Below are 17,811 nucleotides of genomic sequence, written 5' to 3'. Positions count from 1 at the left end.
TTTTAGTTGGAGTTTGCAAATTTTTTATGTGGAATACCTGAAAATTATTTTTAAAGGTCAGCTTTTGGACAGCAAATAAATGCTCCTTCCCTTGTACAGTATTTCTGAAGAACAATACTGAGCCTCAGAAGAGTTGCATATTTTGCCTATTCTTAATTTATTGGATCCCTTCCCATGGCATCAAGTAGTATATAAATGTCATTGATTGTGCTGAAATACATTCAAAGGGACTTTCTCAAATCATTTTGCTAGCATTGAAATGTCTACTTTTTCTTTGCGTACATTGCTTGACATTTGGAAATGCTAAATTTTAAAATAAAATCTTGGCAAGTTTATAAAGCTCACGTGGTGAAATTCCTAAACGGACAACAGCCTGAATTACTGATCTGAACACTTCCCATAGAGATGAGACCATGCAACTAGAATCAACATGCTTCTTTCTATGGAAAATATTATGTTGCACCCTGTGCTAGGACTGAAAGCCTTGACATATAACTACTTTATTAAAAAGGAAGTAGAGATATAAGGTTGCTAGAGCTGTTATCTTCTGAAAGGTTCATGATCTCTGAGCAGAGCAACTTAGGACATTTATATGTTCTCATCTGTGTCCCTTGTAAAAGGAAGATCTTGTACCCTCACATCTAATCTGAAGTGTGTATATGTAGGAGATATTCATTACAGTATGTCCTGGAGGAGGAGGGTGAAATTTTAATCCTGTGGTGACTATAAACTTGAAGTCTCTGCTCAATAGCATTGTATAATTTAGGTAGATTTTGTTAGACTGAGTTTTATAAACGGATTTGTCCTTCCATTTTACAGTTGCTGACTCGAATAGTGATGAGGAAGAATATGCATCTGGTTTTGTTCTAGTGTTACAGCTGTTCCCAGTCACTTAGTTTTTATGTTTTCACTCAGACATTAGGGGCCTGACTAATACATCCCAACTGGAGCAGTTGAATAAACGGTATTGGTACGTGTGCCAGGATTTTACGGAATACAAGTACCCACATCAGCCAAACCGTTTTCCAGATCTAATGATGTGTTTGCCAGAGATACGATACATTGCAGGTAACTTTTTGATCTCTTCTCCCAGCTGGCCCCTGTGTGAATCATTAAATCTCCTTTAAAGGAGACTTTAATTATAAAAAGAAACTCCTATCTACTTGGCTGGACAGCAGTGCCAGTGTGGGACCTTTTCTATTTGAGCCTTTCTCTACCAGGCTAAACCCCCCACATCTTACCCATTGTAATAACTGGGTCTGGTTATAAATTGCTCCAGTGGCATCTGTGTTTACAAATAGTAATAAACTCCAGTTCCTAGGTTAGGGAGTAAGAAGGCATATTCTTTTCTCACAAATAACGAGCTCTCCTTAGTATCTTGATCGAAACCTCCTTTAGGGTCTTAATTTCAGACTCAACTCTGAAGTGTCTTCTCTGCTGCAGAAATAACCCTGATCTGTAGATGGCATAGGCCTCACGGGGAGGAGCTCACACTGAGTCTAGAGATGGCACTTGCATACCATAGTGAATATCACAATATAAAAGCCTAGATAGGCTTGAATGAAGTCCCCAAATCTGAACTTCCTTGGAATTTGGGTTACTGAAATCTGCATGTGAATTTTCCATCTCAATGCATCATTAATTGGCTCTAGGATCTTCATGAGAACATCAGACATTTGTAACTAAATGTTAAGGTAATGGTCATAGAACATTCCTTCCCGATCGCAAATAATCTTCCCTAGGGCATGTTGATCAGGATCTGCGTGTTTCACCTTCCTCTGTAATACCAAGCAGGTTTGTCCACTGGCACCAGGTGGAGACATCACAGACAATCTGTTCATTGTGATTGACAGGGGAGGTTGACAGGTGGGATGTGTTCTTTCCCATCTTCTATAAATATGCCCCCATTATGGGGAAATCAATTTTATCTGACTTCGCCAACACACTTAGCTTCTGTTCCACTCTTTAACACATCCTGTTGTTTCCAAAAGAATATCTAATGTAGGAATTGGGTGATTTACTGTTTCTCTAAAGGTTCAAGGTGAAACTGTCTCCAGTGTCACCAGCTTGTTTGAGATGAGAGTTTTTGAAATCTGGCTCAGGAATGGCAGCTAATTCTGATTCTTTCTTAACAGGAAAAATGGTGAATGTTCCTCTGGAGCAGCTTCCCCTCCTTTTTAAAGCCGTTCTGCATTCCTGCAAGACAAGTGTGAGCAAAGAGTGAGCCTTCATTGCCCCGAACCCATGCCTTACTCTGGTGCTTCAGGTGGGAAACTGGCTCACACGTGAAGAGAGAGGGGGGAAAAAAACCATGATCAAGGCAGTAGAGAGCTGCTGAGACAGGGTGGCAGGTAGCCCTGTCATTGTAGCAAGAATCTTTTTTTTGTTTTTTAAACTCTTTTCCTATATATTTATTTCACGACAGAGTTGAATGTATGATCTTCAACACAGTGCACATGGTTCTGTATGAATGCAGCAGCTGCATTCTCTTGCAGTTTACAGAATGTGAAGATGTTTAATGTTACAGTGTTTGTTAGGGTTAGTTCTTTTGTATTTGTGGGACTGGGGGCCGATATGACTAAGACTACCTCAATGAGAAGATGCTGTTCATGTACTGATCATTTCATGATTCATATCCAAAGTTTTTGCCTAGAGAGCAAACTGCCTCACTCCACTGGGAGAACTATTAGCATCCCAAATGTTGGAGCATATTGAAGGAGTGTGGGCATCAGAGAAGTGCCAAGCTTCAAAAAAGATAAGTGGGGGCAAAGGTGTTACCCCAAAACCAGAATTTGGGTACCCCCAGAATAGCCAACCTGTTTGTTATAACCAATCTGTTCTCATTAAGTGTGGGTCTCCAGGGTGGCTAAGGGAATACTTGGAGGACACAGATATAGCCGTGGATAAATGATTAACACAAGCAGTGTTCCAAAACAAGGCACCTTTTGTTGAACAATTTCTTGACACAGTAACAATCTAAACACAAATCCCTTACAACAAGTTAGAGCACCTCAAACCACATTGCTTTATAGCTTGAAATGATACTGAGCGGATGCTCCCTGCTTCAGATGGTCAGTCCGTCACAGGTAGCTGACAGCCATTTTTAGATGTCCATTAGCTTTTACATGTATAAATCCCTTTCACAGTCAATACACATGCATACATCTGTATTTAACCCCCCCCCCCGCCCCCGCACACACACAAACACTAGGCTAGGCTATAACTATACCGGTTACTCTGTCTGACCTTACTCAGCTGACAGCACAGTATATTTTCCTGTTTTCTTTCTCTCTCCACTCCTCTGCTGCGTCCTTCTCTTCTCCCACTGCTTACTGCTGCTTCTCCTTCGTCTCACCCTCACCTCTTTCGCGCCTCCCTCTGCCTTCTCGGCTCTCTGCTCAGCTGCCTTCTCAACCTTTCAACTGTCAGCTGCTGCTGACTTTTATACCCTACTTTGCTAACAGTCACACATCAGTCATTCCAGTTGGCCGTTATTTACCTCAGTGTTATGATCTGTCATTTGTTGTTTACCACTTTTTTTCCTGCCAATTCCTAATGCTACGTGACCTGCAGCTGTCAGCCAGTGGTGGAGTGACTTTTGCTTATTCAAAATGGAAGCCAGGAATCTAGGGATTTCAAAATGGAGTTTCTCTGGAATCAGAGGGAGAAATTAAGACTTTTTTGGTCAACTAGCTAAACTTCATCAGTTTTCATATGCAGCTCTCATGATGTAAATTGGATCCCCCTGAAATTCTGTCATGAGAATTGCAGCATTCCAAGGCTGAGAGAGACCCCTAGCCCACATTCCCCTTCCCAAGACGATGCAGAATTGTTCGTTCTCTCTCCCTCTCTCTCTCTCTCCAACTGATGCATGATTATTCCCTCACGACTCTCCTACCAAACTGGAATTGTGTCGTAATTAATAACAGCCTTTGAAGAGGGAGGCTGAAATAAACTGGCAGACTGCAAATAATTTAATTATTGGCTAAATGCTGTCTCTTAGAATCACAAACTGGAAAAGCATTCTAAGAAACTGGGGCAATATATGTTCTCCATGGCTAGATCTGGCCTTGTTTTTAAATTACTCCAGTGAAGAGGATTTCCTACTACGGTAGTTACAAGTAATTCACATCAGCGAACACTTCAAACCTAGAAGCTTCTATCCCTCCTGTGGATAAAATAAATGACTTCTGATAAGAGATTTCAGTGTTCTTTGCTATTGGGTGTCTGTTGAACCCTGGAGAACATATGGGTATTAACCAAGTCCTGCATGTACCATTTTATTGCTTGGAGGGGAGAGTAGTAGAAAAACCTGGCTCTTAGTGCAATTCATGTATATTATTTTGTTCTAATTCTCCCAGAATTTAGATGTTCCACCCAATAACTTCAGTCACTTGCATTACATCAAAAATACTTGAATTGCTGCTGTTCAGCTGTTTGATTAACAACATGTATTACTGTCCATTAAGCCTCAGTGTCCTCCATGGCTTCCTATATCCACACGATTGCTAGCTGGAGAAGATTTCTTTCCCTGTTTCCATCATTCATATATTTATGAAATCCCACTCATTCTAATAGGCAGCCATGTTGCCTTTGCTGAATTTTCTGCTGGGACCCTTCGTTGTAAATCTGTTGTTTTGAGTGGTTACATTAGGCTGATTGAGACATTTTTGAATGTTAAAGAACCTGCTATTTTTAAACTACCTTGAGTTCTTCAGGAAACAACTTCTGCTTTTCTGGGGTGGGAAAAACCATTCTTACATCCTGTCCAGTCATGACACATCAAAGTGTATGGCACAAATTAAATATGTGGTCAGGAGAAGCTTGTTCTTCTGAACAAGCACCTGCTCTCCACTGAAGTACTGTACCTGCTAGTGGGTAGAAATGAACTGGGTGAACAGCAGAAGCATATCATTCAGTCAACCCCAAATGCTACCTACAGACTAGTGTAATAGCAACCCAACAGTCATTGGAACTTGCTAGCTTGGCACATCTCTAGGTTAGTCAACAGTTATTCTGTACAATAAGTGCAAATGGATCCTGCCTCCAAGAGATGAAGACTACTCCATCCAAAACCATCTCAGCAGAGACAAGCTGTTGACTAACCATGTAGACCAAAGGCAGTGTTGCTCTCTTTAGTTCTGCTTTGTGAATCTTCCCACTTGATTGATTCCCTTGCTTTAGGTAGTCCACTAGCTGCTGATATACACTTTTGTAAAATAATATGTTACGGGTAACAGCTGCTGGGATCAGCAGAAGTCCACTTTTATATCACTTGACGAATCCAAAGTTAGTTTCATGAATCTCATTTGCTTTCTGTTTATAAAATGAGACAAGCACATATTTCTCAGGAAAGCCTTCTGCATACAATATATACCTCAAGTATACATGGGAAGATTTTAGTGCATCTGTTTATTTCTAAGTTAGGAAGTATTGCCATCTTTAACTTTCATTTTCAAATAATTCCACATGATACTTGTATTACGGGTTATTTTCTGGCTTGCTTACACATTTCAGGAATAGTTTAACTGCACAGAAGTAATCTTATTCCACAGTTGTTAGATTATTAATTATTGATGAATAAGGGTTTGTTTTAATTAGAAGATCTCTATGCTAACATTAGAAAACTTGTTTTTGCCAAATACCTGACAAAAACATCTATTTTGTACTCTGTCCAAAACTAATGGACTCCCCAGGAAAATGCTGCACAAGCAAAGATTTAATAAACTTGATGATGATGGGGATGGAGGGGGGGATGTGCTACTACTTGCAACTGTGTTAATCAACATTTATCAAAATGGTTTGGCAGCAGTATCTGTTAACAAACCCCCTTGTATCGCAGTGAGCATAAAAGCTATGCTAAATTCAGAAGCAAGAACGAGACTAGCATACCGAACCAGAACCTAACTCGCTGGACAGTCATTAATGTCTTCTGCACCAAGTCCTCTGACTTGTGTTTTTTAAACAGGGTAAAGTGAATGTGTTGCATTGCAAACTCAGGTATTATGATGAGAAGATAGGAATGTAGCTAGAAATGTAGTGACATTAGGTCAGTCACTAGATGTATTTGTGAATTTGGTTTGAAGGACATCCTACAAAAGTTGGAATTGTTTGTCCCAATCTTCACATAACATTCGGTTTACAGGGAACCATATTTTATTTGTGCTTACTGCTAGTTGGGTGGGGATATTCTTTATCTTTGGTATCTGCTCTTGCTTATCTGGACTTCTGTCATAGAAGACTCAAACAACAATAATCATTTTTGGTGGAATTTTCTGCCAAGACAAGTCAATATTTATCTCTGGTTTGAAAGATAACTCAATTGACCCCATCCTTTCCTTCATAGTATTTGTGCAAATGTAAATCTGAAGAGTTTTTTTTAGTCCAAATAGAGATTTTGGGATATAAATTTGAAGTGCATATGCTCACATATTCAGAGGGGGACTCAGTCTGGGAATCACAAATGAACAAGTTTAAAGTTCTTGTAATCTGCTCCAGGAAACGCTCCAGGTTTTAAGTATCATCTCTCACTAATTACTGCATTGCCAAGAAACTGCTGCTACCAGCGAATGATGTTACTCCATTAGCTCAAGTGGCAAGGCCAATGCTTTCAGTTCTAAAGGTACTGGACTTAAATGCTAATGACCTGGCACCACAGGCCATGATTAAAAGCCCGCTGAAGTCAGTTGGAATCTTTCCATTGGCCCTCAATGCTGTGAATAAGTCCATAGAAACACAACTTGAGCTGAAAAAGTAAATTTTTACTCCATTAGCTTTAGCAGTAGTAGGCTTTTATCCTCTGTGGGGACCAGCAACTAGAAGGGGACATAACTCACAAGCCAAGTGTGTCATGCCAGCAAGAAGATCAAAGCCAGTTATATCTATAAATTGTTAGTTTCATAAACACCATGAACTTTGGGCTCTCACCAAGGGGGAGGGGCCTATCAGGTTTGCACTCAGCAGCACTAATACAAGGAGGCAAACTTGCAACCAGAGATGACCCTATGGCTGCCAATAGTGGGGGGCGGGGGGGGGCAGAGTGAGGGCAGCAGCTTCAGCAGTGTTACTGAGCATGCCCAGTACAAGCCAATCAGCAAATTGGGGGGGAAGGGGGAGCATATGACCTGCATGACCCTCCCACCGTGTCACCTATGCTTACAACCATGTGTAACACGTTGTCTGTCTGTGTGACACTAAATATCCCTTTAGCACCATTGGCGTCTAGAACGGTCTGTGCATCAAAAAGTCTAGTTTCTCAGGTTGGGGCATAGGCAACAAAGAACAGCATTGTTCTGCTCTCATTTCCTGCTGCTTGTCAGGTTTGTGTGTTGAATTGCCTGTGGGGAAGACCAGAACCTTCCATGGGTCATTACAAAACACAGTGCATGCAGGGAAGCTACCAGTGCAGCCCCAACAGTGCGCACACTGTGAAGAGATGAAATGCGTCTTCCTAAGCTGTGCCCAGCCACCTGAATGTATGAAATACGAACCCCTAATAGGTACCATGTGGTAGGAAGAAGCTGACGTCTTTATTACAAATATTAATTTCACATGCACACTTACCGCTCTTCGAATGTTAATATCTTGGCCGCTTTAACCTTTTCCAGCTCACTCCTAAAGCCTTTAGACGATACTATAGAGTAACACTTGCTTTTCAGTGGTTGGTGTAGCTGTCCACTTTTCCACATCTTCAGTTACTGAACTTTCTTATCCACAGTTGCATAGGCATAAAGACCAAAGAGCAAATCACATGTTTTGAAAACTTAAAAATGCAGCTCTTGTGGATTAAATGTTCAGTGTTGCTGTGTACATATGCCAGTTTAGAAGCTGAGTATTGAATACCCTCATCACTGAAATGAAAATTACCTTACTGCTTCAGGTTTATCAGTTCAGGTATTTATTGACCCCTCTTGAATCTGCAAAATTGGGCTGGACCTCTGTCAAGAGCAGATGTTCTAAGATTCACTTCCTGCTTCCAGCCAGCTCAGTGCCCCAGGGGAGCCTCTTCCCAATGCTATGGTGCTTTTGCTTCTTGTCAGAGCCTAAAAGTGCAAATACAGCTGCAAAATTGAGGTATAGGAGGTTGGAGGTAACACCTCAGAGAGGTTCAATTCAAGAGGTGGGCAAAGGGCTGGGGGGCCAATTCTGCCTGATCTGTTCCCATGTCCCTACTGAATATGTGTGCCTGAGCACTAAGAGGGACTCTACTATACACATGGCTGACACGGAGAACCTGCTAACATAAATGAGATTTTCACAACAAACGGGATTTTCCCCTCTCCTGAGTAGGAAGACTGGAGACTGCTTTGAGTCTTGCTTGTTGTCTGCCCTGTATGTCCCATACTCCATTATGTTGCTGCATTACAGGATCTGTGTGCTGGTATGAACAAACTCTTCAGACTTTGGCACAAAGCAGTGATGAAGTCATTTCTGCTTATTGGTTTTAAAAGTCCAGTCCTTCAAACCAATCTTTTTTTAAAAAACTTGAATTTCTTTTATCTTTAATACTTTTTAAAAGGAAAACAACAACAAAAACCCCTCCTGTGAATGTGCTATCACCGTTGGTTCATTTCTTCTTCATCGTCCTTGGTTTTGATTTGAAGCTATGAAGCTCGGTGTCTGTGATGATATTTCTGTATTTCTCAGGATAAGAAGCGGCAATCATCCCTGCCACATAAAAGGCAGGAGAAGGGGGGAACTTGGGGAAGTAGTTTAAGTATGAAGCCAATTTGTAAGTTTTAGATGATTTGTAAATCAAAGATGACAATACATAAGATGTCAGCATCAAGCTGTGGCGTTTCTTTGGGTTCTCAGCGTGTTGCTTGCAACGCGCACAGAAGCTCAGGGATATGTATTTAAATGTGACCCACTGAAACCCTCATCTTGATGTTGCAACAGTAGCTTCTTTCATGGCCTGTTTGGAAGCCTGTTATAATCTCAGTAAGCATCTCCACATCTGGATTTTGGGAACAAAAATCTGGCTTTATCTGTGCGGAGTTCTTACATCAGTGGCTTGTGTACAGTCAGTAACAACAAATAACAATTTCCTTCGGATCTACTTTGCCTGTTCTAAGCTATTGCAAATCTGTAAGAAGACACCTTGAGTTACATCAGTTCAGATGCTGTGACTGCATGGATTATAATCATTAGTGTTGTCAGTCTGTCAGGGCAAACTGGTGAGAGAATACTGATGTGTGGACAGGAGAAAATGTCCAAGATGGTTGCAAACTGCAGGGGAAATCATGGGATGGCCTGGAGGTGTCCTGTAAAAACCCCTCCCCCCCATTAAGGCTTCACTAAACTTAACAAAAATAATAAAATATAGAAATGCCCTCCCTCACCCCAATGTACCCAGCAGTGCTCTCTGCTGATCTTGACAGCCCTAGGTGTTGCATTAAAGATGCCCATCAAGTGATTAAAAAAATTAATTGCAATTAATCGCACTGTTAATAATAGGATAACATTTAAATATTTTTGGATGTTTTCTACATTTTCAAATATATTGATTTCATTTACAACACCAGAATACAAAGTGTACAGTGCTCACTTTATATTTTTTATTACAAATATTTGCACTGTAAAAAAAACAAAAGAAATAGTATTTTTCAGTTCACCTAATACAAGTACTGTAGTGCAATCTCTTAATCATGAAAGTTGTACTTACAAATGTAGAATTATGTACAAAAAAACCGCATTCAAAAATAAAACAATATAAAACTCTAGAACCTGCAAGGCCACTCAGTCCCCTGGAATGGTGGATGAAGCATGAAAGGATATATGAATCTTTAGCGCATCTGGCACATAAATATCTTGCAACGCCAGCTACAATAGTGCCATGTGAATGCCTGTTCTCGCTGTCAGGTGACATTGTAAACAAGAAGCGGGCAGCATTATCTCCTGTGAATGTAAACAAGCTTGTTTATCCAAGTGATTGGCTGAACAAGAAGTAGGACTGAGTGGATTTTTAGGCTCTGAAATTTTACATTGTTTTGTTTTTGAATGCAGTTATGTAACCAAAAAAATCTACATATGTAAGTTGCATTTTCACAACACAGATTGCACTACAGTACTTGTATGAGATGAATTGAAAAATACTATTCCTTTTGTTTGTCATTTTTACAATGCAAATACTTGTAATCGAAAATAATGTACACTTTGATTTCAGTTACAACACAGAATACAATATATATGAACATGTAGAAAAACATCCAAAATATGTAATAAATTTCAATTTGGTTTCTATTGTTTAATAGTGCGATTTTAAAACTGTGGTTAATTGAGATTAATTTTTTAATTGCATTTAATTTTTTTGAGTTAATCACGTGAGTTAACTGCAATTAATCGAGAGCCCTAGTGACAACATAATCACGTTCTGAGAAAATGCCCCCTGGTGCTCGGAGAGCTCCTGGCAGGCCGTACTGGAGAACACAGAGGTCCCAGAGCTGTAGTAACACTGGGCACTTCTGTATTTCCCTCTTCCAAGCACTTTACAAATGGCTTGTGCTTTCTCCTTCAAAAATCTCATTTTAAAAATGTCATAAATACGGAAGAGAATAAAAATCATGGTGCTCATAGCCACGCCTTAAAATGCCAGGCTCCATGATGATACTCATGAGAACTCTGCAGTCGTGCTCTTTTTGTAGAGTACAGCTTTCTCACTGCAGACCTCCTAGGGATTAGGCATTCAAACTGCTTGAGAATTGTACTGAGGGAATAGGACTGGTTTGGATATTCTATGATATGATCACCACAGGTCGTCGTCTCAGGGCTTGTCAATATGGATGCTTTGTATAAATCTACAGCACATCAGCCTGCTGTGCACTCACTAGCCCTTCCGGCTCCCTGAAAGGTCCCTCGTGCACTTTCCCTACTGATGGTTGAAACAGTGGTAGGTCAAAGTACACTAGGGAACTTTTAGTGCACAGCTGCATGGTCTATACACAAACTTCATGTGCAGCAGGCTTGTGCACTGTGGATTTTACACCCTGGCTTGCTGTGCAGTGAGGGTCCATATAGATAAGCCCTCAGACAGTGGCAGAATGACAGAATCCAACAATGGTCAGCAGCCATCCCCAGGGCTAGTGGGTTGTTTGTCTCATCAGCCTGGTGTGCCAGTATCTGGAAGCCTGAGCTTGGACTGTCCATGCTCAGAGATGTTAGCTTACTATAGGTATTATTTTTTCACTGTGGCAGAAAAAAAGCCTGACTGTGCACTGACCTCTAACAAGTGCATGAAAGAAGCAACATGGTTGGGTGGAAGAAATGCCACCAAAGGCAGAAATAAACAAATAAACCAAACCACATGCCGATCAGCCTCAGCAAAGCCTTTTGTGATTCATTGTTTTCTTTCATTTTATAAAATGTCTTGTAATAGTTGATAACATTATTGACTCAATTTCCATAACAAAACTACCTCTTTGTGTGACATCCTGTTTATCATCTCAAAGGGATTGTGTGAAAAACAAAATACTGCTCCTCTTTCTGTTTACATGTTTCTGATGAAAAATGTGGAGTGAAAATGTCTTGGGTTTTGTTGCCGTTTTGATTTAGTTGTTGTTGGATTATTAGTCCTTTAACAATTGCTGCAGCAGCATTTGAATGTTCGGGTGACATTTTGTGATTCTGTTGATCAGAACTGGAACTCCAAGCACCACCATGGTGGAAACATCTACCGGGGCTGCTCAGGTTTTGCTGGAACTTTAGTGAGTTTCACTTAGGCCATGGCCACCTTCAGGATTTCCCATGTCAGTCAGCCATATCACGGTACCAGTGCAAACCTCTAGCACGCAGGCACCATCACTCTAAGCCCCAATTTGTATCAGCAGAGCTGTACTGGTGCAAATCACCACATGTCCCCAGTCAGCAAGAGACCAAGAAAACCAAAGCTCTGCACTTTCCTCCAGAGGGTGCCCAGGCCTCTCCAGGTTGGTTGCTATCCTTTGCAAGGGCTGGCTGCAGCCCTTGCCCAACATCTTCCTCTGGTTTGGTTTAACACACCAAGCATGAGCCTGTTGATGCAAAATGCAGCTTTCACCAACTAAATTGAATTTCCTCTGTCACAGGCATCTCGAAAGCCGTAGAACAGAGCCACACAATGGGCACTGAACAGATGCATGATATGTATGCGTTACATTGGTAGCCAGGGATTTCCTCAGGGTCCTTGTGCATGTGTTCTATGTTAGACGTTTACAGCTTAAGAAGAAAATCAGTCCAGAAACCCTCCCAATTGCATTGGCCCTTTGTCTCACCTGTTCCATGTGGCATATCCGTAGTGAATGTGCCTTCTCCTTGCATTGGGACTGGGCCCTGTCAATAGAGGTGCTATAGGGAATGTGTTTTCATTCATCAAGCACAGCAAAACAATTCATTTTTCCCATGATCCCTTGCATAAATCAGGGAAGCAGGATGTCACCTCAACATAACTAATAGTGAGCGTTTAGCTGTTATGTTTAACATGCTCAGAGCTGGAGTATAGACAGGTTAGCATGGCTGGCCCCTGCCGCCTTCCCCCATGGATCCCAGCTGCACCTTGGGGGGCTGGTCACACTTCCCATCTCAGGAGCTGTTTCTTGTCACTACACTATGACCAAATGAATGTTTTTCTCCTGATGTGTCCTGCTTGTGCCGTGGGGCCTGCCCTTCACCCACTGGTGGGCCGACGTGCAGGCTGCTCATGTCTGACCTGTCTCTGCTCTGCTCTGTGACTTGACTACCTGTGGAAATGTGACCAATAAGTGTTAAACGCATGTTTAGCAAGTGTTAGCTGTTTGAACTAATAAATGTGAATTGTTCTGCACAGGTTGGGAGTCTGGTGTTTCCTTTCACTGATCTCCTCCATCCTGTTCTTTCTTATCATTTGCATTTAAAGGCACTCTGTCATGGTAACAAGGTGAAATGCTGGACTTAGGCACATTTTACTTTGCAAGTATGTGATGCTGAGCCTTTGCCCTGCCTCTCTTCTTCCTACTCGTGATGAGGCCAGGAATTGAAATATCCATGGTTAAGGATATTCTGAATATTCTGCGTCTGAATTCCTGCTTCGTGGGCCACCAAGGGCACCTGCTCTCAGTTCCTGGCTCCCCATCTGTCACCTCTCAGGCAGAGACCCATGTCCCCCTTTCCCAGCCGAGGTTTTCCAGTCCACACAGTTCCTTGCCTATACTTTGATATGCCTGCAAACCAGACTGCTTAAGCAGGCAAGCATCTGCACTTTGCTTTATCTCCAGAAGCTATAACAGCAGAATTTGCCTGCAATTACAAATTACCACACAGCTCTTTATAAGCAAGCACATTTATTCTTAAGGTGAAAGCATTACAGAGAAAATATTAAAACCAATAAAAGAACCTACTCTTTTATGCTAAAGACCTTACCAGAGGTCACCCCGACTCCAGCCTTGGGCTCTAGTACATGGGAGTCCTACAAAACCCACAACTGGGTTTTCCCCATGGTTACAAGTTCATGACTGTCCCAAATTCTGAACCAGAACAATCATGAATATTTCTGTTTTCCTTTATATAGCTTAGGCCTTTGATCTTGACCTCATGTAACAGGTGATCAGCAGACTATGGCCCACCTCTCAGGGTGTAGCTTCCAAAGGCTGGGCTTTTGCATAACCAGAGGTGGGGAATTTGCATTCACCTTCCCCTAGAGATTCCCCAGGAAAATCACTTACCACATTTTGTTCCAAAGGTCCATTCTTGCCTGGCACATTTCAGTATAGTCCTTTGAACCCTGGGTCTCTCATCTGTCACATTTCCCTCAAGAGGTTACATACAATCCCAGCCCACAGTATGACATGACCCTTCATTTAATACAATAAATCCCAAAGATACTTCACTCAATAAGGTCCCAAAGGATAATGCAGGAAATTGCCATCTCTGTGGCTCATGGGTCTGGGAAAAGCAGTCTCTCCTCCTTGTCTGTGGTATCCGAAGTGACTCAGTGTCCCCTGCCCTGATGCACTTACAATCTAAATAGCTCCACTGCACTGCCAGCCCCTGAGGAGGGGCCAGTCTGAGACTGAATGCTGTGTCTGTTGGAACAGGAGAGTGATAGTAACTTTACTGCTGTGCAATTTGTGGAAGCCTTGGAGAGGGTGGGTGACTGGGATGGGGGGCGGAGCATGAGAGGTGTGTCTAAGAGAGGGCAAATACTAGTGGCCTCTCTGGGATTCTGCCAAGTAGTGAATGCAGAAAGCCGTGTTGTCTTCACAAATGCACTTCCTCCTGCTGAGCTGGGTGTAGAAAGCATCTTTCACTCTTAAATCAGATCTTCTGCATTGTAATTATTGCAACTTGTTATGAATTCCTGTGTCATCTCTGCACTTGCTCACCGATGACAGATTTGTGTGTGTTTTCATTGCGAGGTTTGCAGAACATGTGACAGTTTAAATAGGCAATCATCCCCATTGTTGGGTACAATGAAGAGATTCTTAAAACCAGCAAGAGGAGATTCTTGCCTTAATACCTGCTGCAAAGCAAGAAATAAAATCCCAACAAACACAAAAAACCTTGACCAACTTGCTTTGGCGAGAAACTGCAGAAATCAATTAAAGATCTTTCGTATCACTGTGACAGACAAGTGCTAAAAGACTCAGAAGTGTTTTGTATGTTTGTGTCTATAAATACTGGCATGCGTGCGTTAGGGTCCATTCTGTGGTAAACCATGGAAAGGCAGCAGTGCTCCCCAAATGAGCAGCTGCTCCCCCGCACTCAGGTGCTGCTCTCTCCTCTTGTTGCCTGTAAATCACCAGCTTGATAAAAATGGCAGTTGGTTGCCTAGTTGTACCAGAGACTTCGTTCTTAACACATTTCATTTATAGGGAGATTGTCCCTTCAATGTGATATTTTTCATAATGGCCAGTCCACATCACTGGAGAGTAATTCTCCTCTTCCTCCCTCCTCCCCCCCAAAATCCCTGTCCCAAGAGCTTAATCTGGAGGCAGCTGCTGTTTTGGCAAAGAATAAATTGACTTGTGTTGCATGTTGTGTGTAGCAGGACCTGTGGTCCAGTGGCCTGAGCATGAGGCTAGGGGTTGGGAGGCCTGGATTCTAACCCCAGGCCTCCTCCCTTGGACTCTGTTTCAGCCTTGGTGAGTCACTTCACCTTACTTGGACTGGGTTCTCCATCTCTAAAGTGGAGAGGAGGATTCGCTCTGCTTTGGAAAAGTGCTCCAGGATCTGCTGGCCCAAGCTGCTCTGAGTTGTGGGTATGATATTAGTACGTTACTTTATCTCCATTTGAACCTTATGTAGCAATAAGTGCTATTGGACTTCGATGGGAAATTCAACCTCAAAATTCTCTCCAGGTCTGTCCCAAGACTTCGGTGACCCAGCTGTTTGGGATTTTAAAATTCATCTCTTGCAGCGGGCACTGCCATGTTCCTCTGTCTCTCTGCCGTTCCTTCTCTTGGCTTCATAGCTGCTGCAAAGTAGAAAAGGAAAGCCCAAAAAATCCCTCAGGCAACATGCTTTGAAGAGAAATGGAAGAGATTAGTCTGGTAAGAAGAGGCACTTTTAATTCATTCCGATCAGATCCTGGCAGCAGGGGAGGGTCTCGGACACTGGGCTCCACCCCAACGTGTGCACTGCTATTTTTAGCCCTCTTATGAGAGCCTCAGTCAGCCGAGCTGGGCTCTGAGACTCCTCGCTGCCATGGGGCTGTGTTTTGCAGTGAGGATGTACCCTTGGTGACTCCTGTCCCTGCACCCTTCATCCTGAAGGCGCTAGCTCCCGCCAGGTTCTTTCCTGTTTGTATCCTCCACTCGGGGAATCCTGAATTCAGGAGGCTCCTGCTCCTGCCCGCTGCCACGGATTAGATTTGGAAGGGTGGAGGGAGGGGAGAGCATGTCCCAAAACTCAGGCTGAGCCAAAGGACCGAAGTGCAGTGTGCCAAAGAGTAAGAACCTGGGTCTGCTCTACTCTGGGCCCTGGGCAGGACTTCACAGCAGGCTGCAGTGGTGATTCCTACGCAGCACTGGAACCCTTGGTTTTCGGTTAGCCCTCGGCAGCAGCAAGAAACACGCCAGAGTATCAGTCAGGACGGGAAGCTCACCTTCACTTGCAGTCTTGTTCCGATGGTGTACCGGGCCTGATAGGTGGTTGGAATGAGCTTTTGCATCTTGGCTCCCACTGGGTATTGTTCACAACCCCAATCCAGAATCAGCCAGTCTAGGGCTTGGTTTGACTTTGTCTTCTGAGATGATTGTGATCGCAGGCAGGGTAGGGAAGGAAAGGATCCAGTTCAGGGGAGTCAAATATTTTCAACTTCCTGATCTGGATGTTCCTGAGAGAGCTACTGGTGAGATTCCCTAGCAGCTGTTTATAACCTCCTCTGGTTCTGGATGTGCATGCACTCTGGGAAGAACCACACAGCCCCCAGAAACCCTCGGGGCTCTGCCTCGTCCCTGGGATGTTGCAGGTGCACTCTGGGTTTCTTTCACTTCCATCTGATCAGCCCAGTGTTTTGCAGCTGATGATTCAGCCTGGGGATGCTCCCATGCAGTGCATCCGTGTTACTAGCCCCAATGTAACAGGAACTGAGAGGTGATGGGACTTGCTAAAATCGCAAAGTGCATCAGTCGTGAGCCAGGACGAGGGCCCTTGAGTCCTGACTCCCTGCCCTGTGCTTCAGCCACTCTCCACCTGCCCTCTGGTGGATCTCTCTGGCTTGCCGGGAGGGCTTTCCCACACTCTCCCTTCAGCAGACCGTTGGGGATTCTGAGAGTTTTCCTTTGCTCAGTCCCTACCCTACTGCCCGCTGGGATATTGTATGGGCTACTGTGCCAAGCCCTCCCCCTGGTTTGTCTGGTCCGGACTTCCACCATCCTGGGTCAGCCCATGTGTCCCTCTTGAAGGCGCCATGTTTGCTGCTGTGTTCTGGCCGGTTCCCTGCCTGGCTGGGGCTCCCTCTGTAATGCCAGGTTTGGCTCGTTCCCTTCTGATGCAGGAGCCTGCTCTTGACACTGAGAACAGGAATTCAAGGGAGCCAGATGTGGCTGGTGGTGTCACAGAAACCGTTCCCTGGGCAACAGGAGCCACATGAAATGCTTTGCTGTAGCAACAGCCCCTCCTATCTCTCCCTTTTCTGTTTCTCCTGGTCCCCAGCATGACTAGCTAGTTTCCCCCAAGCAGGGGGCTGGCCCCAAATCAGAACATCGGCTCCAAGTGTCCTTGTGGGTCTCTCAGCAGAGCGCGCCTGCCAGCAGAGTCACTTAGAGCTTGACAGACCCCGGCATATCGCCAGTCAGCCCGTCTCATCGGCGAGCGCCAGGGCATAGGCCTGGACCGATGCTGTTTGAATGCTCAGCGGCTGGTGCCATCACCCCAGCTACGTGTGCAGTAGCTGAGTGCGCGTGGGCTGCAGCGTTCACTGTTGTGGGCTGATCACTGGTGTGTTGGCAGCTACAGCCGCAGCATTGCCCTTGGCCCCACAGTCCCTGAGCCCCTGTGGGAGCTGCTGGCTGGGGAGAGCTGAGTCTGAGAGGCAGGTGCCTCATGTCCACGTGGCCCCTTCTCTGGTGCAGGATATTCTGCTAGAGCAGCTGGTCTGACCAAGGTGGCTCCTTCAGAACGTGGCCCATGCTGTAGGGGAAGCTGTGAGGGAGGGGGGGAGCGTCCATGTCTCTAGCCCCACCCCACTAGGCAAAAGGGCTCCTGTCCAGCCTCCCTGTTGACCCCTATGGGAACCGCAGTGGAATGGGGAAAATCCTGTCAAGCAAGAGCATGATGCTGGGGGGCGGCAGCCAGGCCTGATTCACCCGGCCCACCCCATCCCTCAGCCGGGCCTGGCCCTGGCCAAGACCCAGCACA

General features: G+C 44.0%; 1 protein-coding gene across 5 annotated transcripts in view; it reads left to right on the top strand.

Annotated features, from left to right (window-relative positions):
- NR6A1 (nuclear receptor subfamily 6 group A member 1) overlaps positions 1-12,795 on the top strand; it is a 197,615-nt gene extending 184,820 nt beyond the window's left edge. For 4 of the 5 annotated variants that reach the window (XM_038375034.2, XM_038375030.2, XM_038375029.2 and 1 more), the window contains 2 exons: positions 916-1,068; positions 2,136-12,795. In XM_038375034.2, the coding sequence (XP_038230962.1) occupies positions 916-1,068; positions 2,136-2,224 (242 nt within the window). In that variant the 3' untranslated portion in view covers positions 2,225-12,795. Of the gene's footprint in view, positions 1-6; positions 334-915; positions 1,069-2,135 lie in introns of those variants that run through there. The other variant, XM_043498625.1, reaches the window with a different exon arrangement.
- Positions 12,796-17,811: the final 5,016 nt, after the last annotated feature.

Source organism: Dermochelys coriacea, chromosome 16, assembly GCF_009764565.3.
Source record: "Dermochelys coriacea isolate rDerCor1 chromosome 16, rDerCor1.pri.v4, whole genome shotgun sequence".
Taxonomy (NCBI): Eukaryota; Metazoa; Chordata; order Testudines; family Dermochelyidae; genus Dermochelys; species Dermochelys coriacea.
Note: the sequence above shows the minus strand (reverse complement) of the source record. Positions and strands in the feature narration are given on the sequence as shown.